This window comes from Triturus cristatus, chromosome 2_1 (genome assembly GCF_964204655.1).
Source record: "Triturus cristatus chromosome 2_1, aTriCri1.1, whole genome shotgun sequence".
Classification (NCBI taxonomy): domain Eukaryota; kingdom Metazoa; phylum Chordata; class Amphibia; order Caudata; family Salamandridae; genus Triturus; species Triturus cristatus.
The window spans coordinates 1,036,179,975-1,036,204,967 of record NC_140581.1 but is presented as its reverse complement, the minus strand read 5'-3'; the positions used below and the strand labels follow the sequence as shown (position 1 = coordinate 1,036,204,967).

Sequence of the window (24,993 nt, the reverse complement as noted above, 5' to 3'; positions counted from 1 at the left end):
TTCTAGTTTGTGATGGAAACCATAGTTAAACCCACAAGTGATCTGGGAAAGCTGTACATTTCTGAAAAGTAGACTCAATTTAAAATTCTGCAAGGGGCCATTTGTGTAGATCCTTTAAGATTTTCCAAAACAAACTTACTGTTGAAATAAAAAAATAATGAAAATGAGTTTTATGGACTGTGACTTTAGGTGAAGGAAAGAAAACACCACTATGGAATATATGTATACTCACCGGAGCGCAGAGTGTACTTGAGAACTTCACTGATGTATGCTGGGACTTGTAGGTTTTCTTTCGAGGTCACGTGGTCAAAAAGATATAAAGCACCTGTGTCTGAGCGCTATGTACACTTCAATCCTATGATTAAGGCGTAACTGCTGAAAAGTATTCCTTCTGCAACTTTTCACTTGAAGAATAAAACATTGCAGTGAACCGTGAATTGGCTTCAGCATATCTTTTGTGTGCTTTAAAATTAAATGGGAAGCTTCGTCCCCATCAGCTGAGGCCGCCCTGCAGGGTCGGGGGCCCCCGACGACGAAGGATTTCTGGTGGTGTTTAATTGGGGGGCATGACCTGCTTGCCTCCTGTGCACGAAAATGGATTTCCAGGAATGATAAGCAGTCAAGGTGAGAAAGGGAGAAGGGAGAGGTGAATACTTCACCCTGGCAATTCCGGACTCCGCATGTTGCAGAGACAATGCATCTCAAGAGGCAGAAGGCTGAAAATGTGCTCGGAACATGTTAAACATTTTGGAACTAGCACGTGGCCTCCTTAAATTCAGAATACATCGCACGTAATGTTTTATGGACTGTGACTTTAGGTGAAGGAAAGAAAACACCACTATGGAATATATGTATACTCACCGGAGCGCAGAGTGTACTTGAGAACTTCACTGATGTATGCTGGGACTTGTAGGTTTTCTTTCGAGGTCACGTGGTCAAAAAGATATAAAGCACCTGTGTCTGAGCGCTATGTAAACTTCAATCCTATGATCAAGGCGTAACTGCTGAAACGCGTCAGGAAAAGTATTCCTTCTGCAACTTTTCACTTGAAGAATAAAACATTGCAGTGAACCGTGAATTGGCTTCAGCATATCTTTTGAGATTTCCTATGGAAACTCGGTCCTAACTATAACTATCTACTGGCGACCGCCAGTAGATTATATATATATATATATATATATAATCTACTGGCGGTCGCCAGTAGATAATTATAGTTAGGACCGAGTTTCCATAGGAAATCTCAAAATTCTATTTTGAATAACTTTGGCGCCGATTGACGAATCCTCGCGAAATTTTCAAAACTAATGGGGCGCTCCGCTCCGCTCCTACCCTGAAAGTCTCGGGGTGATTCGTCAAGCGGGGGCCGAGAAAAAGGGGGGGTCCCAAAACGCGTTTTCCCCATGGATTTTTCCATAGGGACTTTAGTCGCAGCTACAGCCCGAACGGCTGAACAGAATTACGTGAAATTTGGCAGAGAGGTAGCCATAAGGTCCATGAAGTGCCTTTTGCAGGTTTGGTGTAAATCTGTTCAGTATTTCCAGAGAAAATAGCATTTAAATCAATATATATATCTGTACGCGCGCAGCGTGCGCGCTGGGTGCGCGCACCTTGCCGTGCGCGAGCGCAATTCTGATTGGTTAGATCTTAGTAAACATTCAAATCGGTCGAAACCAGGAAGTGTCAGCCGCCATTTTGTCTCTCGCACTCTGAGGGGGTGAAAAACAAATGTGGAGAACGTGAAAAGGGGGCAGGGTGGACAGTTTCTGACCCCCTAGCCATGGTCAGGGGGTCCCAGAAGGACCCCCAAGGGGCCCAAAAAAATGTATTTTTTTTTCGAAAAATCGCCGAGTGCGCGCACCCTACGCGCACCACCCAAACGGAAAAAATTCTGCGAAGTTCGCGCAGCGTGCGCGCACTCCGCGATTTATCGAAAAAAAAAAATGTATTTGGCCCTTGGGGGCGAAGCGCTCCGTGCGCGCACGGCACGAACTGCGTAAAGTGGGTGCGCGGTGCGCGAAGCGCACCGCGTGCCCACCGCGCGTGCACGGTGCGTGAAGCGCACCGTGCGCGCGCCATGAAAAAGTTTTGTTTAAAAAAATATATTAATAAATACATAACTTAGCATTTAAAAAACCGTACAAATTCACTGAAAAAACCATAGGTTTCACACACGTTATAGTTAGGAATTAGCATTTTAAAAAACTTGCAAATTCACTATATATATATATATTCACTTAAAAAACCATTGGTTTCACACATGTTATAGTTAGCTGGGCATTTCCCTCGTAGAAAACCAATGAAATTCCCCCGTTATAGTTAGTGCAGGCAACTATAACTCACGCGACCGCAATCCTCTGCTGATGACGTCAGATATTACATCACTGATGACATATGTGTCTTTCTGAAAAAAAAAATGTAATATATGTATAGCTAAAGATGAATGGAAGAAGACATGGGTAAATAAGTGTCTAAATACAGTGATGTAATATCTGACGTTATCAGCAGAGGATTGCGGTCGCGTGAGTTATAGTTGCCTGCACTAACTATAACGGGGGAATTTCATTGGTTTTCTACGAGGGAAATGCCCAGCTAACTATAACATGTGTGAAACCTATGTTTTTTTAAGTGAATGTATATATATATATATATATATATATATATATATATATTGTAGTTTCTTCAAGAACCTGAGGTACCCAGAGTCAACAACTGAACTGCACCTTCAAATGATTTTTCATTGTGTAACGGGTATTGACCAATTCATAAGGTAAAATATAAAGAGTGAAAAATGGGTATCAAAGAAACCGATGTATTTCTGAAATAGATACCAGCTACAGAGTTGATGAGCAGCGGGTATTTGTACATCTCTGAATTTGTGGGTACTCATACTACCATGTGATTCAGAGGTCATTTATCCAAATATCTTCTTTCTTACACACTGCCTTACATTTGGACGGCATGAATTCAGAGAAATACTATTAGTGCAAATGTTCTACTATTCTGTATTGCCACACGTCTCCCAATAAAAATGGTATGTCACTTGTGTGGGTAGGCCTAGTGCCCATAACAGGAAAGGGCCCAAAACACACAATTCTTTCCACTGAAAACTGGTCCTTTTCTTCAATGTGGGTAGCTGTGAATTTTGGGTGTTAGCATAGCAGGTGGCCTGGGGAACCTAGTAAACCTGTACATTTTTTAAAACTAGGCACCTAGGGGAGTCATGGGTGGGGCAACTTGTGTGGCTTCCACCTGGTTGTTTTTCCCAGAAACCTTTGCAATCCTCAAATATTGGCAAAAAACCACACGTTTCTCTTCATATATTGGAGAAAATAACTTCTGGAATCTGTGTGGAGACACACATTTCTTACCACCCAGCTTTACTCCAAGTCTCCTGATAAGAATTGTACCATTCTTACTTGGGTGGGGCTAGTGCCCGCAACAGGAAAGGCTTCAAAACACAACATGGACACATCCATTTTTTTCTACTCAAATCAAACCGTTTTTTTGCAGTGTGGCCAGCTGTGGATTTTAGGCCCTAGCTCAGTCAACACCAAGGGAAACCTAGCAAACCTGAACATTTTTTAAAACTAGACAGCTGGGGGAATTCAGGGTGTGATGACATGTGCAGTTTCCGCCAGGCTTTCATACCCAGAAACCTTTGCAAACCTCAAACTTTGACTAAAAAAGACTCACATTCACCTCACATTTCTTTAAGGAAAACTTCAGGAATCTGCGGTGGGCCACAAATGTCCTACCAGCCACTACTAGATATAAATGGTACCTCACCTCTGTGGGTAAGGCTAGTGCCCACAATAGGAAAAGCCTCAAAACACAACATGGACACATCACATTTTTCAACAGAAAACTCACCTTTTTTTGCAGTGCCGCTAGCTATGGGTTATGGGCCCTGGAACAGCCGGCATCTAAGGAAACCTAGCAAATCTGTAAATGTTTTAAGACTAGACACCCGGGGGAATCCAGGGTGGGGTGTCCTGCGTGACTCTCAAAAGGATTTCTTACCCACAAACCCTTGCAAACCTCAAAGCTTAACTAAAAAACACACATTTTGTTTACATTTCTGTGATGGAAAGTTCTGGAATCTGTAGGAAGCCACAAATTTCCCACTACCTACCATTCCCCCAAGTCTTCTGATGAAAAGGGTATCTCACTTGTCTCGCTAGGCCTAAAGAACACAACAGGAATGGCTCCAAAATACAATGGGGAGACATCAACATTTTCTGTCAGAAAAAGTATCTGTTTTTGCAATGGGGGATTGGTGTTTTCTTTTTTCAGGGATCGACAGCCATCTGGGAAAACCTACCAAACCCAGAATTTCTGAAAGCTAGACATCCAATGGAGTCCAGGGTGGTGTGCTTCGCAAGGATTCTACAACGTTTCTGTCACCCACAATGTCCTTAAAACCTCAATCTTTGCCTAAAACTGTACATTTACCTTGCATTTCGGTGACATAAACTTCCGGAATCAGTAAGAATCCACAAATTCCCTACCACCCAGTGTTCTTCCACTTGACCATATAAAAATAATACCATACTTGTGTGGCTGGGCCTAGTGCACTTGACAGGCAAACATCAAACCAAGGTCGATGGGAGTCTTGTGGGACCCTGGTTTGATTTGTGTCTGTCAGGGGAGTTAAAGACCTCCTATCTGACTCCATGCGGGGGGCAGAAAGACTGTTGCGGGTCCTATGAGGGGTGGGGTTAGGCCCAATGCCTAGGTAGGCCACCCCGACCCATTGCTCCACATAAAATAATCCCTGCTGTCTAATTGACTTTCTGCCCTCCCCCGGGGCAGATTGGAGGTAATAACTTACAATCTGCCCATTGGGGGAAAAAGACTTTTGGGCCTGGGGGAGACTTAGCTCCCTCCAAATATAATCCCTGGTGCTGTAGTGGGCTTTCTGTCCCCCGGCGGGGGCAGATTGGAAAAAATCGCCATCTTTCTACCCCCAACGGGGCACAGAAAGACTGTTTGCGGTTGTATGGGTGGGTGGGGGCTAGGCCTGGTGCCCGGGTGGGCTGCCCCAATCCTTGGAGGCTAGTGAGCTTATGGTCCCCCAGGGCCCCCTGGATGGGACATTGGAGGTAAGAACCTCCAATATGCCCTAGGGGGGCAGAAAGACTTCTGGGCCCAGGGGAAGGGGAAGAGCACTATCCCATTGCCCCCTGCAAATACAATCCCTGGTGGTCTAGTGTGCTTTCATTGGAGAAAAACCACCTCCTATCTGCAGAAAGACTGCTGGGGGCTGTATGGGTGGTGAGGGGGGCTAGGCCTGATGCCTTTAAGGGCCACACCCACCCATGTTGCTTTAAAAAAAAACTCCCTGGTGTCTAGTGGGCTTTCCACCCCCGGGGGCAGGTTGAAAGTAAGAACCTCTAATCTGCCCCCAGGGGCGGGCCGTCAGACTTTTGGGCCTAGGGGAGGGTTAAGCATTTGCTCACTGCTGGGGGGTGCTCCTTCCCTTAAAAAGTATCCCTGGGGGTCTAGTGGAAGGATCCCAACTTGGAATTTGCCCTCCTGCGATGATCTCCATGCAGCGATCCACTAGGGAAAGGATACCATTGGAAAGGAGTGATTCTCCTCTTTCCAATGATGCATCTCCCGCCTACTTCACTTTCTCTGAAATGGCGTCAGCCTGCCACGCTTGCCGATCATTATTTCTGAGAAAAAAATAATAGCCTCAGGAGCTGGGGAAGCTATTCCTCAGCTCCTGAGGATAAAATAAATCAAAGATAACCCCTCTGTTTATCGTACAACAGGGATTTTCTCCGTTGGAGATAGGACAGCCTGGTACAGTCCTAGGCGCAAATATGTAGGGTTCCTTTTTTAGTTCTAACAGGAAAAATCAATTTTTCCTGCTTTTGATGGGTCCAGGTTTGTGCATGCTGCCAGTATGAGAAACACCTACGAAAAGTAAGCGAATGGCCAAAAAGTGAGTTTTAGGCGGGTCAGCTATTTTCTCAGGATGCCCCCATAAACGGTCGAGTCAATAAACTCTGACTTATCACAGTTCTGCCCACTTTCCAAATTCTTGCACATCTGATTCTTGCTTTTGCACACCTAATTTAACCTCAATATGTCAAATCTGTTTTGAGTCAGTCTCTGTGTCTTTTAGCACTCCTGCACTTCATGCTACATATGTATAGATGACAATATTATTATTATTGAGGAACATTTATTAAAATAAACCCAAAAGTTATTGGAAAAATTCTTCCGAACAGCGTTAGAAAGAAAAGCTAAAAAATATAATTCTAATGTAATATGTGTTTCTTTATTTTTAGACAGCATTAAGTAAACATGAGGACCTTGATTGTGTTGTCCTGCCTTCTGGCCTTAGCTGTTTGCATTTCGGTGAGTAATGATGTGTGAAACATAAACTACAAATGCAATACATTGTGGGTCTTACTGTTTAATAATGTCTTAGTTCTAGTATCTTCCTTTGTACTTCATTATTGTTATGCAGGAAACAGCTCCTCCTCAAGCCTAATATGTTTCCTTATAATGGCAATGTGACATTACATGTTAACACACTCACATTGCCAAATATAAGCCATTCCCCCAACATCCCAACACATGAATGGGTCTCAGTGTGCTGCTGGATGGTCACTTCTTATGAAGTAAAACAAGACTGCCTTTGAGAGTATTCCCACTGCTGTGTCCTAAACATAATCACACTCTCAGTTTAGCAAACTGAGGGGCATATTATCTCCGCTTTTTTGGCTTACAAAGCGATAATTATCGCTGGCCGTGCTTAGCGATAATTATATTATCGCAGGCTATCTCTGGTATTTATCGTCCTGGTAGCATGTTATTAACAATGCGTTACTCCAGGGCGATAAAAATTCAAGAGATAGCGAGGTTATCGCCCTTTAGCAGGGAACATCGCTGGTTTTCCAGCGATGTTCCCTGCAAAAGGGCGATAACCTTGATGATAAGACCCACAGGGTCGTATCAGCATAATCCACCCCCTATAATAGGGATGGCTAAGTCAGGATATTAAGAGACGTTAGGTTTTGGCGAAAAAGGCAGTTTTCGCCAAAATCGAATGTGTGCTAAAATCATGTGGGCTGCCTTGTAAATATCGCGATGTAAACATCAGCGATATTTGCAAGGTAGTCCATCTTGGGTACGCCCAGTAACGTCCACTTTGCATCTCATATGCATAATCGCATATTAGCACCCTCTTGTAAATAGGATGCTGGTTTTATCTCCACTTTCTTTGCTTACAGAGCCAAAAAAGCGGAGATCAAACCAGCGATATTTACAAGGCAGCCTACATGATTTTAGCACACATTAGATTTTGGCGAAAACTGCCTTTTTCGCCAAAACCTAACGTCTGCTAAAATCCTGACTTAGCCATCCCTAACATTGGGGGTGGATTATGCTGATACGACCCTGTGGGTCGTATCAGCAAGGTTATCGCCCTTTTGCAGAAAACATCGCTGGAAAACCAGCGATGTTCCCTGCAAAAGGGCGATAACCTCGCTATCTCAGGAATTTTTATCGCCCTGGAGTAACGCATTGTTAATAACACGCTACCAGGGCGATAAATACCATAGATAGCCTCCGATAATATAATTATCGCTATGCACGACCAGCGATAATTATCGCTGGCCGTTGTTAATATGCCCCACAGTGTTTTATCCACTAACATATGTAAACTTGGAATTATACAGTGTACTTGGAAATTATCTTTCATGTAACCTCTGTTAAAGAGAGGCTCACATTCAGATCCTAAAAAATATTATTTAATTGCGGTATTGGACTTTTATGATAAATAGTGTGCCAAATTCCTATTAGGCAAATATTTCGAATGGGCACATGAAAAATGTTTGTTGAAAATTACCCACACTGGTTTTTAGAACGAGTTCTACCATTGACATCATAGAATTGAACATTCTGTTGACTCACACTTATAAACTAACCTGAGTCAAGCTCTTTGTCGATTACACCTTGACTTTCAACAAGATAGACAGGAATTGCCTTTGGTTTTAAATGACACCCTTGGGAAATTGCTAGTAGTTTGTGAAATTTTTTAGAAGAATTTTATGCAAATACCTGGGTGCAAAAAGTTCTATAGTGGCTTGGGACTTTCCCCTACAATTTGTACAGCTGATGATCTGAAGGCGGAGTGTGCACTGGCACCTATTTTATTTTCATTATATATTGCTGATCTTTTTGAATTTATAGATCATGAAAATTGGGTGGTGTAAAACTGAACAACTTGGCTTATGTGGATAATTTAGTAATTTTATAACTCACCAGTTAGGGAGTCAAGGGTGCTAAACAGTCTAGTAATTAATGTTTTCAACAGCAAAGTCATGAGTTTCATTTGCAAATTATTATCATGGAAGATTGATTCTACAGTTCTAAACCTTGTGACCAGGGTCGTATGTGATTTCATCGCAAAACGATATAATGGAATACCATTACTGAGAAACCATTTCATCTGAAGAGTTTAATGGAAATGTTCAGGATGGATGGCATTTACCATTTCATAGAAACAAATTAATAGAAAGTCATTTTCAAGTAGCTTTTGCATACTTATTTTTAAAGGTGTAAGTGAAATGTCAGCAGGTCTTACTTTCAGAACCATTTTGTTGCAGGTATTTATTTCAATCCTTTATTTTGCATTTACTTCTTTTATATTGTCAAGCTCTTACTTTGGACACATTTAATTTGCTGATCTCTTATTACCACTAACCACCATCCATATCTGTGCCCTAAAAATGCCACCCCAGGCAAAAAATACACCCATTTCTGACCCCTAAGCTCCAGCCCAACGCTTCTGACCCCTAAACTCTGCCCAACGTAGCAAAAAAACAAATACTGGACAGAATGTTGAACAATCTCAAACATTGACCCTAGTACAGAGATCTGGGTCTCAATCCATAGTTTTATTGCTCCCCATGCCATTCCAGTTTAAACCCATCTATATGCAAATTAGCCTTGACCCTGCTCCCCATGGGAACAGTCCAGCCCAAACTGCCAGGACATGTCCATCCTGGACTGGATACAAGCATCCTGGGATCGGTTTTGTAATTGTACCCAAGATCTTTAATGTAGAGAAGGCAGTTTTATCTTGATTCTAATTTGCCTGATAAGATAAAAATATGTATTTTTCCCATGAAGATATTTTATATTTCAGTTTGGGGGTTACTGGCGGGAACCAAGTTTTGGACGTGGACCCTTTGGCTAAAGTTCCCTAAACTTTTTGCTTTTCCCCTAGACCTTTTTTCTGACATTGAGTTGCCAACTTAGGTGCTTTGAACACTTTGCCACTGCTAATCAGTGTCAAAGTGCAAGTGTTCCCTGTATAAAGTGTAATGGTAATTGGTTGTCCATGATTGGTATGTTTGCCTTACTAGTAAAGTCCCTTGCAAAGTGCACTATGTGTGCCAGGAATGGTAATGCAAATGCTACTAGTGGGCCTGCAGCACTAGTTGTGCCACCCACACAAGTAGTCTTAAAAAGAGAACTCAGGCCTGCCACTGCAGGGCCTGCGCGCAGTTTGCTAAACTGCCATGTTGTTCTGACAAGTGCACCCACTTGCCAGACCTTACCCTTCTCTTTCTATGCACATTGGACACCCCTATGGTAGGCCCAAGGTTACCCCTGGGCAGGGTGCAGTGTATGTGAAAGGTAGGACATGTACTAAGATGTGTACCATGTCCTGACAGTGAAATAATCTCCATTTTGTTTTTCACTGTGGAAAGGCCATCTTGCCCATAGGACAGAATGGGGAGGCTGTGTAATATGTTTTCCAGCCTATCTTCCCAAAGGCTTAAGATGGAGAGATGAAGTTTAGTGTGCCTGAACTCACAATGTAATAACACATCTTTTTATTAAGGTGGTTTTTGCATTGTGTGTTTAGAAGCCACTCTTTTAGAAGTGGCTGGGGTTTTGTGCTTTAACATTTCTGTGTGTCTCTGCCTGGTTGTGGATTGACTGTCTGGATTTGAAAGTAATAGGATCTGGGGAATGTCTTGACCCAGGGGAGGAGATGAGACAGCAACAGGCTGACCTGCATCTGGAGAGTAGGGGGAGGAGTAGCCCCTGGAGGTGAAGAGGCCTGGGTTGCAGCCATAAAACAACGGTCCCATCTCCTGCTGAGTGATTGAGAATCCAGACACCCACTAATCAAAGGAAGAAGGTGTCACTGGCAGGGAGGCACCTAGAACTGGTTGGAACAGGGGTCAGTGCCCCCTGAATACAAAGACTTCAAAGACATTTAGGGGTATAACAATGAGAGCTAAAGCCCCTGAACTTTGGAGAAATAGATTGATCAAGATTGAACAAGACTGAAGCTACTTTGTGGTCAAGAGGAACCTTTGCCAAGGAAGAGACTGAAGGAAAGGACTGACCCTTGCTGTATGTTCTGGGGCTGGCCTGTAGTTTGCTGTTTTAACCAAGGAGAGGCTGAAGGGACTTTGCTGTGTGCTGTGTCCCCCTGCTTGAAAGGACATTGCTGTGTGCTGTGTCCAGAAGTAACTTATCCCCAAGGGATTGAGGTGAGCTGGCTCCCTGTTGCGGAAACTCAGGAACACAAAAGTTTCCAGGAGAGTCTCAGTGACACTATGTGCGTGTGCTTTTTGCAGCCTGAGACCCCGTAAGAATTGCCCTGTGATCATGGGCACCTGGAGTCCAAGCGAGTCTCAGCGACGCTGTGTGTGTGTGCTTTTTGCAGCCTGAGCCCTTCGTGAGGTTTGCCTTGTTATCGTGTGCACCGGACTCCAAGTGAGTCTCAGTGACGCTGTGTGCGTGTGCTTTGTGCAGCCTGAGACCTTCGTGAGGATTGCCTTGTTATTGTGCACCCGGAGTTCAAGTGAGTCTCAGCGACGCTGTGTGCGTGTGCTTTGTGCAGCCTGAGACCTTCGTGAGGATTGCCTTGTTATTGTGCACCCGGAGTTCAAGTGAGTCTCAGCGACGCTGTGTGTGTGTGCCCTGTTGAAGCCTGAGATCTTCTAAGCATCAGCGGCCCGGACCGGCAGTCCCAGAGGAGCCAAGCCGCCGGCCCGAGCCCACCGTTGCAAGAGCAGGACCTTGAACCAACCTCGTCGAGAGAGGGCCCGAGTCCCACTGCCCGGAATTCACAAAGATTGCACCGGAGGCCCAAGTCGCTGGAAGAGGAGAGGAGAGCGAGTTCGTGCCCCCCAGGTAATGTGTTTCAACGCCTGGTGCGGGGTGTGGGCTCATAGGGAAACGCTCTCGGCCTCTCCCATTCCTGCAGCTCAAGCCTCTGCTTAGGCTCATATCGCGGCCCGTACTTGCCAAAGGAGTGGCAGTACCGGGGCTGGAGTGCGGTGCTGCGCATTTTGTCTACATCATACCCGTGTGGGGGCAACTGTTGACAGAGGCTGACTGCGAGTCAGTACGAGTGGCAGAGAGACCGCCTAGGGCACCGTGTTCGGTGCTGGAGTGTATTACGCATTGCATTATTTCTACATAACGAATTACCTGATTGTCGCATTACACATTGCATTATTTCTGCATAACGTACTACCTGATTGTCGTATTACACATTGCATTATTTCTGCATAACGAACAACCTGATTATCATATTACGCATTTCATTGTTTCTGCATACCGAACTACCTCATTAGTGTATTACGCATTGCATTATTTCTGCATAACAAAGTATTTGATTGTTGTGTTACACATTGCATTATTTTGACATTGCAAAGTGCCTGATTCTAGCAATATGATCTGCATAGCATTGTACTAGGACTGCAGTGGAACATTTAGAATTACTCATTAATATCGCCAGTACTTACAAGGGCTGGTTGGCCTAACAACCGGCCAGGAGGATTATTACCAATGCGCATATGTTGAATTTATATTGTGTGGTCTTATTGTATATCTTTTTATATAAATTTACACTTGTTTTTATGAAACTTGTGTGGAGTCCATTTGTGGTGTCATTATTGGGTTGCTGTGAGCGTGGCTGCAAATATTTTACACATTTACCTTGAAGATAAGCCTGGCTGCTCGTGCCAAGCTACCAAGGGGGTGAGCGGGGACTATCTGAGAAGGTGACCTTCCTTTCCCTGATGTGGAAACAAGGGTCCCTATTTGGCCTAAGGTACCTACCTCAGCCAACCAGGGATTCCGTGTCTAACACCGAGGTCAAAATTTAAATCATGTAATTTACATAACTTTTCAATTTGAACTGATGAAACATGAAATCTGTATTTGCACAGCTTTACTTGACTTGAGAATAAAGGGGCTGATTAGGTATCAGGACCAGTCGACAGGCTATCGGCAGTACCGACATAGGCATTACAATGTGACGGCCACTACGGCGGTCGCAATGCCTATTCTTTGTACTGTGGCGGGTGCTGCTGCTGCAGCACCCACTGCAATACAAAATAGGGACACTGCACATATCCCTGCACTATGTGGCAGGCACCATGTTGTGCCTGCCACATGGTCCAGGGACATGTAGGGAGGCACCGAAGGGAAGTGCCCACTTCGGAGGGCCAGGGGGGAAGGAGGACCCGCTACGTGCCCCCAAAGTCCCTTTCTGCTAGTCTTTTCATGACAGGGTGACAGCCATGAAAAGGCGGGGGAAAGGGACATTATAATCCCTATGGCGGTGCCTGGTCATGGTAGGGATTGCAACACCCTCTGTCACACCTCTGCCGCGCCAGCAGGCTCAAGGAACCTGTCAGTTACGTGGCCACCCACCCATCCGCTATTGCAAAATGGCTGGTGGATACCATGGGTCCAATGGCGGTGGGACCGCCACGAACGTACTGTCGGTGTCAGTCCAACTGTCATCATAATCAGGCCCAAAGTTACTACACCGCGGATATTCATTGATAGTGGCATTAGAACAATTTATGAAGATACATGTCTGCATTTTAACCCTGAACCCAACAATTAGTTGTTTTGTGTCTTATGTTATGAAAGTGACTACTCACTTGTCAGCGGTTGATCAAGAACTATCGTAACATTTGAGGTGCATGCACTGTACTTTTAACCTTGCTTTTGACTGCGTTGTCTATTGATGCTTTATTTGTACTTATTTGTATCTATCCAATTGGATTGCCACTACCAACAAATACAATTATTTTCATGCAGCAATAGGATATGGTCATTACACTGTACTGTTATGTTTTTATTTGTAGGTTTGAATACAATTATCACTAATTAAAATCCATCTGCAGCGCAAGCTGAAAGGTGAAAAGATTCGGAACATTCCGAGTTGTTTTATAATCATTATCAGCAAATGTTATAGCCTTGAACCCCGCCTTAGCGGGTAATATCAGTCATTAAAGGCCAGATCCAGCATTATTGGTGACAGCTCAAGGTTACCAAACACCCCAGCTTAGATGTACCCTTTGTAGTGGACTTCAACCTTGCTCCTCTTTTTCTCTCCCTTTACTATTAACACTTAGGGGTATATTTACAATATGTTGTCATAGGGCAGTGCTGCAAGTCTTCTAGCTGTGCTGCCCTGCACCAAAGCTGGCACCCTTGCCAAAGGTATCTGTGTTGTTGGCATGATTGTGTTTGTGCAGAAAAGGACACCTTCCTTCACAAACACAATCAAAGGGGGCTTTTTCCTCGTTATGTGTTCTGCAGAATGCATCACAATGGAAAGAGGAAATAACGCAGAGAAATGTAAACATTTCTACTCGCAAGGCCTTAGTTTTGGCTCTACCCCAGATTTACGCTATGTTGTAAATCTGGGTCATCGTCAAAAACCATGGGTGTTGAGTGGGAACACCCACAGCAACATAATTGGAACTCCCTGTCCATGCAGACTAAGTCATTGCCTTAATCCATATTTATAAGGCCATGAAAACCCACCCAGGGTGGCTTTACATGGTGTAGTAAATATCACTGTGCCGCCGGGCGGCGTAGAAGTGCTGCAGGGGCATTGTATATATACCCCTTAATTTTTATTTCATACAATAGATCTGCTGAACAAATGAACACAGAAATGTACTGATTTCTTCCTGAATCTAGACAGTTTCTACAGGGAAATCTTTTGGAGTGCAGATGCACTCTTCTGATCTTTCAACCCTGTGGTAGTTGTAGAGGTCATAAAGGTCTCAATCACAAAATCACCAGATACTAGGTACAGCTATAAACTGCCCCTACCTATAGCATTTACAGATTAAGGCAATGTTCATGTGGCGGTCAGTGATTAAAATAAAGGAATACCATGTGCCTTTGTTTTCCAAAAGTACTCATACAAAAAAATTAAGTTAGTAGAAGAGGATTGGTCTCCTACATCTACTTCTCTCTCAGGTAGTGCGATTAGATTTTCCCATAACTGCAAGAAGTGTGGCAGAACCACTTGTGGTGAATACCTCTACCAATAGTAAAACACTACAAGTCTGATTCACAAAGGTAAGCTTACACTTTTATGTAAGTTTATGTTTGTTTTGGAACTCACAAATTCCCATGCAATAGTAAGTGTACGACTGCTGAGGCTCCATCTTCAGATCGAGAACTCCGCAAATAAAAAGATAGACATGTTGCATGTTTTCATGTGTGGAGTTCTCCCTCCGCCCCAACTGCAGAGCCACCACTGGAGTAAACTTAGTATCGAATCAGAGTTTGTGATTTCTGGAACAAATGTAAATTTACAAAAACGTGTATCAGGCCCATCGGTTTATGCAAGTAAGACATACAATGCCAGGGATGTATATTAATCTATGAGGATTTCAAATTCTGCCGGTCAAAGGTGAAAGTGTACAGAGTCAGGGAGTGGGTCCGGAATCCATTGGTACTAACCACTGCTCTGTGATATTGTACTGTGTAGTGGCCAAACGTAACCTACACATCTGAGTTATGGTGGCTGGTTCTGATTTTAGCATTATTCACGACCAAGTTGATGGTGATCTTGTATGCATTGCTTAAATACTCCCATATTTGGATGCTCCTTTTTCCTATAATAAGAAAGCCAAAATGGCGGATTTCACTGGTGGGCAGAATTTGCTACCTCTGTAGCGTGCAGAATCCTACATTCTGAAGTATTTCACAGCTATCACAATTGACCGGAGTCGCACCCTTTCAGTATGGATTTAAATACACAGGGGCATATTTACAAGCCCCGTGCATCACTTTTGTGACGCAGCGGCGGCGCAAAGCTAGCGCCATGCTGCGGCAGATTTACAACGTGACGCATCTAGGGAGATGCGTCACGTTGTAAAGCCCTGCGCCACATTAAACCTGTGTCAGGTTTAATGTATGCAGGATGGGCGTTACGTCGGAACAAGCCTCGGAAAAGTGACGCAGTGAAATCGACAAGATTTCACGCAGTCACTTTTCCGACGCTGGTGCGTCAAATCCTTACGCCTGCTTCAAGCAGGCGTAAGGCGTGACGCACCATGTTAGGGATAGGGCAGGTTGGAACAGTGCTGAAGTTGCGTCGCGCTTGCGGCACAACTTCAGCACAGCACCAACCTGACGCCGGCAGATGCGTCACGCATCTGCTTGTCCTTGCGCCACAATGCACCGCATTGTAAATGCGGCGCATCTGCGGTGGCGCAAGGGCAAACTTGCGTGACGCATCTTCTCTGGCGCATCCCTGCTGATTTGCAGGGATGCGCCAGGGAACATAAATCTGCCCCACACTGTTTTCAGGCAACACCCCCGGACTCTGTGAGTGAGTACAGGCATTTGTAAAGAGTATGTAGTAGATTTTCGCACCTCTTTGTCCTCCTTTACAACACCAGTAAAAAAAGAAGGTGCTGATTATCCACTTCTATGATGTATCAGTACCTTCAGTGGTTCCCTTCCTTGTCTCAGGGTTTGCGGGGTACGTATCTTCGGGTTCTGAGGGCCCACACTGTGTTCACAGCGGAGCCAGGAGGAGGAAGCAGAAATGTTCTGCTGTTGAGGCTGGTTTGGTGAAGGAAGCTGAATTCTTTAATAATGTAGCATTGCATCTGATGTCCACCTGCTTTGGAATATATTTTTCTTCCTACTAATTGCTTCTTTTCCTTCTTTTTCAGGCCTATGAAAGCGAAGAAAAGAGTGCAAGCTATAGTGGTGTATGTATTGATCATTCACTTACGTCACTTCTTACAACCTACAATTACCAGGAGTAACAATTTATCAAAATATTTGAAGTGTTTGTTTGTCTCTTTCTTCATTTTGGCTGTTTTATTGCAGCCCATTGTAAAACATTTGGTAAGTGTGTTCAGGACTGGCTGTGGATAACGATTCAGGGTCAGGGGTTAATGGGCCTTAAGAGCTCGACCCTCCTGGCCCTGAATAAATATAATTTGCACAACAATAAAAGATAGTATAGAAATGCTCAAATCAATTCTAACCAATGCTACTTTTTCTGGGCAGCATTCTATTCCTATTTCACGTGTACCATTCATTTGTTCCATTAGATACACTGACCAAACATATGAATATTGGTCTTGTTCCTTCCTCAAAAGTAAAAGTTGACCTAAACTGCTAAGCCCTGTAATCTCTCAAAGGTGACCTCTCAAAGGGATAACAACTATCTCCAGTGTGCCAGGCCAGCCCTGCCTTGATGTTTGCCCTTGTTACTATGCTGCCTTTTAATAACACTATCCTATGATACATTGGACAAAAGTGTAATAGATCAGGCATTTATGTAATAGAATGGGGCAATATGATGCTGTCCAATTATACCCTTGTTAATGTAAAGCTGGGTTAATAAAGACTTGAACACCTGAAAGCTATTCTGAGGACCTTCTAAGTAGTCGGAGTGCCCCAGCCGTACACACATATCACATTCTTCCATACTCAACCCTGGAGAAGTGAATCCCTTCAATGGAGGTATTTCGGAAGCCAGTTCATGATGGTGGATCGGACAAATGTTGTGAAGTAAAGCGGTCATCATCAAGTTGTTTGCATCAACATACTTTAACATCTTTTGCCACAGAGTTTAAGCTGTACAGGCCTATGCTAGGGAAAGGGGCAAATGAAATGTATGAATGTGGTTATTGATGACGGGTGTATGATTGCGTGGTAGTCATTACAGACTACATGAAAATGTGGTCTGGTCAGCAGTTTTCACAGTGTTGGGCATAGGGGTCATCGTGACTTCACAAATCCTATGTCAAGCCTAATATCCTCATTTCTTATCGGGACACGTCACCATATCTGGCCAGTTCTTAGATGAAACTTGTGATGGTCTTTCCCATGCAGTTCCCACTGCAATACCTTCTTCATTAATACAATGTGGTGCAAAGTCACAGTCTGATTCCAAAGCCTTGTGAGCTGGGTAGCTGAGACTGCTTGTCCATTTTAGGGACGCCTAATTCTATATTTCATGCACAATGTAAGCTTCGATAGACCAAAGTCTTCAATGCTTGGTATTGAGTAAAAGTTTCAGCATTGAGGATTTTAGACAAGTGACACCATAAACAGCCCCATTGGAATGTTAGAATGAGTGACAGTGAGTGGATAAAATCTTTTAGCATTGACCGGTAGTAAATATTCTTCTGCGTGTGCCAGTAGTGAGAATATCATTGATGCATTTTCTCACACAGTGTAGGATTTATATCATGTTTTCAATATATAACATTCCATTTTTAACAAATGTCTCTTTTTTTCAGGATCGTGGAAAAGGATGGGAAATTCATGGAAAAGGAAAGGGAAAGGGAAAGGGGAAGGCTCATTACCATCATTATCGACCTACAACTCTGACCATAGCCACTCCAACCACAACTGCTTCAATCACCAATACTCCAACCACATCTACTCCAACCACCTTTCCGACCACAACTATTCCAATCACAAGTGCCCCAATAACTGATTTAACCACCACTACTCCAACCACTAACACTCTGCCCAAAGGTTATCCAGCCATCCCTATTCCAACCACCACCACTCCAGCTACAACTGCTCCAGATAGCACTCCTCTGACCACAACCACTCCAACCACAACTACTCAAACCACCACTACTCCCACTACCACCTCTGAATCGACAGTTGTAGGTTAAATGTGAATGCAGGTATGTGATGCAAGCACCTGTGAATATAATACAAATATTTGAGCTGTTGGTGTCTAAACATGTTCATTTCAATCTACTTATTCAAATCAAGGCAAGAGATGTTATTGCTGATTAGGAACAAATGCACTCTTGTTTCATTGCTGTCCATGTGTTTAACACTCATGAGTAGAGAACTATAGGCAGAAGAAAGAATGGGTCTCTGATGCTGATGTAGGGTTCCATATCAATCTAAACTAGTGGTAACAGCTCTATTTTATCCCACCATAGTCTCCCTGCCATCACGGTGAAGATAAGCAGACATTTCTGCCATATGTGGGTAAACGGACAGAAATTCAGAAAACAAAAGCACAAAACAAACAGTGCAAACAATGGGTTCTAGGTGGACTAGCATCCAGTACTTCTAACAGGTGGGAGTTCAGAAATCAAGAGCCAGGGGAGCCCCTCAGTATCTGCTTGTAGGCATGCAAACCAGGGCTGATTCACATCAAGTTGCACCAGGCAGCAGCACAGCCAGGTCGCACCTAATCATAACCACAAGCAGTTGACCCCAGGGGCACTTACCTCCTAAATCATCTGCCAAACCAGAACGTCCGCTCCTAGTCAGTCATCTCATCATCACCACCAAACCCCTAGCTACTGGAGGGGGTGTAACACCGACTCCCGGGTGTCTCAAATGCATCCAGCACTTCTGCCCAAAGAGGCGCTATCAGCCTTCTCTGTATCTCCTAAGCCTCCTTTCTGCAGAGTGCCTGTTCTTCTGCCAGCGCCCATTCTTTAACAGTGGCCTACCACCGGGACACCACTGGACCAGCAGCCTACTCCCTCGAGATGGCAACCTGTCTCTTAGCCAGTATAAGCTCTAAATCTAGAAAATGATTCCCCTCTTCATGGGTTTTGGTGGGGGGAAGGATCCCAATAGGCACACTTCCAAGGTGCATGGCATGGTGCGTTGAAGTGTCTCTTTCAACCTCTGCACCACAGAGCCCCAAAAACTCCTGAGTGTAAGCACCTGACTTGGTCACGTAACAAAAGTCCACCTCGGCCATTGCACAATGGAGGCAGCATCTAGCTCCCCCCCGCCCCCATATATCACAGTGAGCTTTTTTAAGGTGAGGTTGGTCTGATGGTTGTATGATGGATGTAAATAAATTGGATGACTTAAAACGAGTATTCCGTTTGACACTCTGTGGGTAAGTCAGTATCCTTGCCCATTTCCAATTCAAAATGTCTCATCCTAATACTGAGGCCAACCAAGAACTTATTTACCATGCCATTGAGGTTGCTGTAAAGCCGTTTCCCGAGGTGTCTACTAATTCCCAGGTATAGTAATGAGTGTAAGACAGTATGCAGCTGAAATTCGTCCATCCCAGTATCTCAGAGTGCCGTAATAGTCCGAGCTAACGTCTCATATGTAAGGAACTGTCCGGGGGATAAGCCATTCGCCTCAATACAGACATCCAAGGGTAGCAGCGTGGAGCCCTCATAACAGTCACTCGTCGTCACCAAGCCCATTTCTGCCCAAGCCGTCAGCTGTGACGCAGAGAAAAATGTGGATAGTCCCCAAGTGGGAGGGCACCCTAGCATTTGCCAGACACAAAGAACCCAGCAGCAGAGCGCCGTGGTCAGTGTTTGAACTAGGGGTCTCTAATTGGCAGAGGTAGGTAGCTTTGTCCAAGTACGGCCCCTTGCTTCTAGTCAGGGTAAGGGGATACACACTCTAGAAAATCCCTGCTCACCCTCTTGGTAGCTTAGAAGAGCAGACAGGCTTATCCCAAAGGCAATTTGTAAGGTATTTGTACTCAAAACACACAGTAATACAGTGATAACACCACAAATAGACATCACACCAGTTTAGAAATATAGAGTATCTTTATCTAAACTCAACAAGACCAAAACGACAAAAAATCCAGCATACATGTAGTAAAATATCTCTTAAAAACAATTATTTCCAAAATTAAGCTTATAGATAACAAGTAGCTATACCTGGGGCTCTTACGACTTCGTGACTGCAATAAATCTAAAGTATGGTGCCGACCGCGAGGTGTGCGGCATCGGGCATGGAGTCCCACAGACTGTCAACAAACAATACCTTGGAAAAGGAAGTCTATGACAATGCACGGCATCATGGAGGTGGGGCATCGGTGCCGAGGTCGAGGCTGGCTCTATGGCTGCTACGGGGGAGAAGCGGGAGTCATTTTCACGAATAGGTGACGTGTCGAATCCAGGACAGGGGAAGTCAGTTGTACCAGCGGTGAAGCATCGGTTCCGGTGAGGCAATGCGAATTTGGCGAGTTCGTTTAGTCACCCTCTGCGGTTATCGATGCAGCGATGACAGGATGCAGGCCCTGGTAATGACACAGTCGATGCAAGCGCTGTCGTTAGAAATGCCGTTAACTACAGGCCTCGGAAGGCATCGAAGGATGTTGGAACTGCAGTGCAGGCAGGGCGGTGCTTCGTGCACATCATGAGCGGTGCCCCTGGCCTCGGTGCAGGTTGCAGCATCTCGGTGGTGTTGCTGACAGCATTGGAGATTGCTTTTCTTGCTTCTCTTAGGTTTCTTCCAGCTCTGAACAGCAGGGACAACATCCAGATGCCTAACACTAGAACAGGCACCTCCTGGAAGATCAGAACTCTCAGCAATAGAGTTCAGGGGAGCTGAGGGTGAAGTATTTGTGTCCCTGAGACTTCAGAACAGGAGGCCCGCACACACAAGCCCTTGGAGATTCTTCTTCAAGCAGGTTTTTCAGCAAAGTTCCACTCTTTGTCTTTTCCTTGGCAGAAGCAGCAACTGCAGGCCAACCCCACACAGTACACAGAAAAGGGGCAATACCCTTCCTCACAGCTCTCCAGCTCTTCTCCTTCGCAAAGGTTCCTCCTGAGTCCAGAAGTGATCTAAAGTTCTGGGGTTTAAGGTTCACTACTTATCCCCCATTGTGTCTTTGTTCTTCTTTGTGCAAGGGTCTCTGAGCCCAATCAAAACCAGTTCTGTCCTCACTGGTGCAGTATGACCACACCGGGTGGAGGCAGCATTGCGCAAGGGAGACAGGCCCTATTCAGGTGCAAGGAAAACTCCTCCCACTACTCGAGATGCAGCCAAGGTCTATTCAGCTCAGCTCTGAGTCATCCAGGAAGGACCAGGCACACCTCAACTCCCCCCGATGCCGTCTACAGTGAATGCGCATCCGCAGCCCCTGCCACTCCAAAACCTGACAGTCAATCCACAAACAGGCAGAGGCATACAGAATGGTTAAACAAGAAAATGCCTACTTTCTAAAAGTACATTAAGTATAATGGGGTTACCCAGGGACCCTCAGAACCTGGGTGTCTGAAATTAAAGGTAAGGTAGATTCTGTCTGGAGTTAGATAATTACTTTAACAGCATTTATAAATAAAAATAAAAAAGGTAAACACACCTAGATTGATGTAATCAATATCATTGTATTCGTAAATTAATTAATTTTTCTGGTATACAATTAGGGTTATATCTTAGTCAGGCTGTCACAAAAAACAACATTTTTTTTTTTTTTAAAAGAGTGGCGCAAACAATAAACTAATCAGTGATAAGGTGATCTAGAAGTGACAAACTACTTTGGGTGAATAACATATATACAGTGCTGTACAAAATGTCTATAAAATGTTCATTCAGTCGAAATCAATCACTATTTCATTGAATCTCCAATCCATACATGGTTCTGCATTTTGGCAGATTTGTTTCTCAATTTTTGGCCCATGGGGGGGAGTTCTCTGGGTCTGTCCCATGGGGTCTAGGGTGTCAGGGTAAATGTACCCTGCCCCCTTAAACTATTTTTCATTTTCTATTTCAGGACTGGGGGCTAAGTAACTGAGTCCTGTAATGGCTGCCAGCAATTTTTTTTGTTCATGTTGTTGGCAGCCAGTCAAAGCACTCACTCTCACAGAAGCCTGACTCCCACAGGAGCAAGATGACCTAAGGGAAATATCTTCCTGGGCCAAATCAGAACACTCCATTTTAAAATTGGGCTTCAACCGCCCAGATATATAATTCTTTTTACACTTAATTTCTCTAAAACTACTGAACGGATTTACACCAAATTACAAAAGGCACAACTAGTTTTTGCTGTAGCCCGCCTTAAATAAGCCTTTGGAAAATGCATGGGGATTATGCCTTTGGGACCCCCCCCCTTTTTCCTCGGTCCCGCTTAACGGATCATCCCAACACTTTCCATGCACAAATTTGTCAAAAAACAGTACCTTTTTGGAAGGTATTGTTGAGATTCATCAAACAATGACAATGTTATTAACAATACAAAAAACGTTTTTCCTATGGAATAACTGACCTAACCATAACTACCTAGTGGTGATCACCACTTAGTAATATATATACTACAGAAAACAGTAGACATCGTACAGCCAGAAAATAGGCATGTTTCTTCTGGGACATTGCAACACTGAAAATGAAGAGAACCTATTCTCGTATAATGAAACTAAAATAGAGTTTGAGGAATGGGTCTATGATTTTGGGTGAGAACCAGATGGAAGGTACAAAATTAATCAGGAAACAGCGCTCAAAATTTACTAAAGGTCCTGGTCAACTGAAGGTTTCTGAAGTTACCCAGAATAATAGGAAAAGTGAAACACAGAACTCAGGAAGGAGGGAGAGCGGGCAGAGTACAGTTCAGTGGTGCACAGACATGCAGCAGTTGGCCAATTCCAGATGTCTTTGTCAATGAGCATAGTAAACTACCCTTGAATACCATACACTGACTCCCTCTTGAAGCAAGATTACATTTCAAAACAACCTGACCGACAAGGCAAGCTATCAGTTGGTGATATTAACTTGACCATGTGGCCCACGAGCCTCCGCGCCATCAAACTGAAAGATTTAGAACAACTGAATACTAGACACTCTTTGAATTCACTTCGACTTTGTCTGCTTCAGGAAAAATATCCAGATCAAGGTGTTGGGACGTAATTTTAAATCCTCCGCATCATATAACACCGTCATTACCATTTTCTATAAGGTATTCTTCTCTGACACATTGCTACAACTATATCCATTCCCGACACACTTAAAAAGTTGCCTCATACCTTAAACTGATACATAACAAATCATTGAAAATGTGTTGGTCCAGGCTCTGGAAGTCCAAGAAAAAGACCTGCAAAAGACAATAGGCCTTTCCTCAGGGAGTTTCTAGTGCAAGGTGACCGCTATCAGGCCCTGGCATTGGAAGGTGCAAAGGTTGCAATGAGATTAAAGTTTTCACATTGGGTGGATAATGGAGTGATGTTGCAGCCGGGTGGACAGCTGCCTTCCTTTCTCAGCCCTGGGCAAATTACAGGACAAGGAAAGCCGCTCCTCTTTGTAAATAATGCTTACCTGTTCTCAACAGACATTTGTATCTTGCATTGACCCAGTGACACAACCACTCCGAGTTTGTATTCACAAAAACCTTTTGTACAACTGAAGCTCAGTCCTCTAAATTCTCAGGTTTTGAAACGTCAGTGCAGTATGAAAGCAATCATCAGCAGCACTTCTACTTTGGGTCACTTATGTATGTAAGGCGTGATTGAGGGATGAAAGTGGTCATTCTTATGGGAAATTCAGCATTTTCTCATTAAGTTGCCTACACACAGTTTTCATGGAATCCTTTAAAGTAAATAACTTTAGCGGGTGGCCACAGGTCGATCACCTAAAATATTCTAGTGATCCACAATGCTGTTTTGATTGTGTGCTTGCACCAGAAAATTTTAAAAAACCATTTCAAAGAACAAAAAGTTGCTTACTTCTGCTTATTACTATGTTTCTTTACAGGAAGAGAAATGTCCCTTGTCTGATGTTTGAAGAATCCTTTCATTTTGACATCCAAAATCCAGAAAATATCTGCATCGCAATAAGCTGAGGTCATCCCTTTGAAGGAATGAAGGATGCTACACGACATTACTTTTGTTGGGACCATCTTTACTCTGAATAAATTCATTCTGGAGAACTATATTGTGATCACTTGTGTATTATTAAATAATGACCTTTAAGGATATGATTCTCATGTCAAACAACATTCCATTGAATTAGTAACCGCTCTGCAATGTTAATTTGAAATTTGTGAACACATATATTAATACAACACATGGGACAAAAGTAAATAGTGAGATTTAAATACATGTAGAATGTTTTTATAATATAAATAGAAAAATTTTCTACATATTCAATAAAGTTGTATATAGAATGGATACATGTAGTAATTCAATAGATTGCAAAGGTTTTTAATGTGATTTAAACAGTAGAGATGCTCATGTTTTCCAAGTACTGAGGGTCTCATGTCCTGGGTTTTAGCGTTCGTAAACGCTCTGACTCATAAATCAGAGGGTTGGTGAATGTGAAAACCCTTTTTAAAATTTACTAAGATCATTTAAAGTTTCAGAAAAGATTTTCTGAATGGTTCAAGTGTTTAAGAAACCATTCCAAATTGGTATTTGGAAGAGGCATGTTAAAGGCGCCTTTTCCAAATATCGATTCCGTATGGTATGTAATAATGTTTTTCAACAGAAATCCGGTTTAAAAAATGTAATATTTTACACCAATTCAAAGGAGGTGCTAACCCATTTGCAAATAAGAAGGGGTCCCTAACGGAACTCTTCCCTTTGAGAATGTTACCAAAAACATTCTTTAGGAGCAGGATATGTCCATGAGACCAATCCCTACATCATTAAACAAAGTTAGTTAAAGCATTCAGACTGCATTAAAAAAATATTGTTTTATTTAAAAGCAATTGATGCACACAGAAGATCAAAGGGAGGAGCCCCAGAAAGTAAGTGAGAGAACTGCTCCCTGTCTGTATAAGAACTCACTAAAAGTATGTTCTCTAGAATTATCAAATGATGGGAAACCTAAGGAGGAAGGTCCCAAAGTGTAATGTAGTAACAATATCAGGGCCAAGAAAGTGTGTGCCCTATTCATGTAGGGGAGAGACCTTTCTTAGGACGAGAATCCTCACTCACCCAAGGGTGACATGCTTCATCATACAGTTCCCTCCTCACACCAGGA

General features: G+C 43.6%; 1 protein-coding gene across 1 annotated transcript; it reads left to right on the top strand.

The window, feature by feature from the left end:
• Positions 1 to 366: 366 nt before the first annotated feature.
• On the top strand, positions 367 to 23,943 carry LOC146866297 (uncharacterized). The gene is made up of 5 exons (XM_085640832.1): positions 367 to 624; positions 6,300 to 6,369; positions 15,990 to 16,028; positions 17,574 to 17,972; positions 23,764 to 23,943. The coding sequence occupies exons 2-4, from the start codon at positions 6,316 to 6,318 to the stop codon at positions 17,958 to 17,960; spliced, it is 480 nt and encodes a 159-aa protein (XP_085496958.1). The 5' UTR covers positions 367 to 624; positions 6,300 to 6,315; the 3' UTR covers positions 17,961 to 17,972; positions 23,764 to 23,943.
• The last annotated feature ends 1,050 nt before the right edge of the window (positions 23,944 to 24,993 follow it).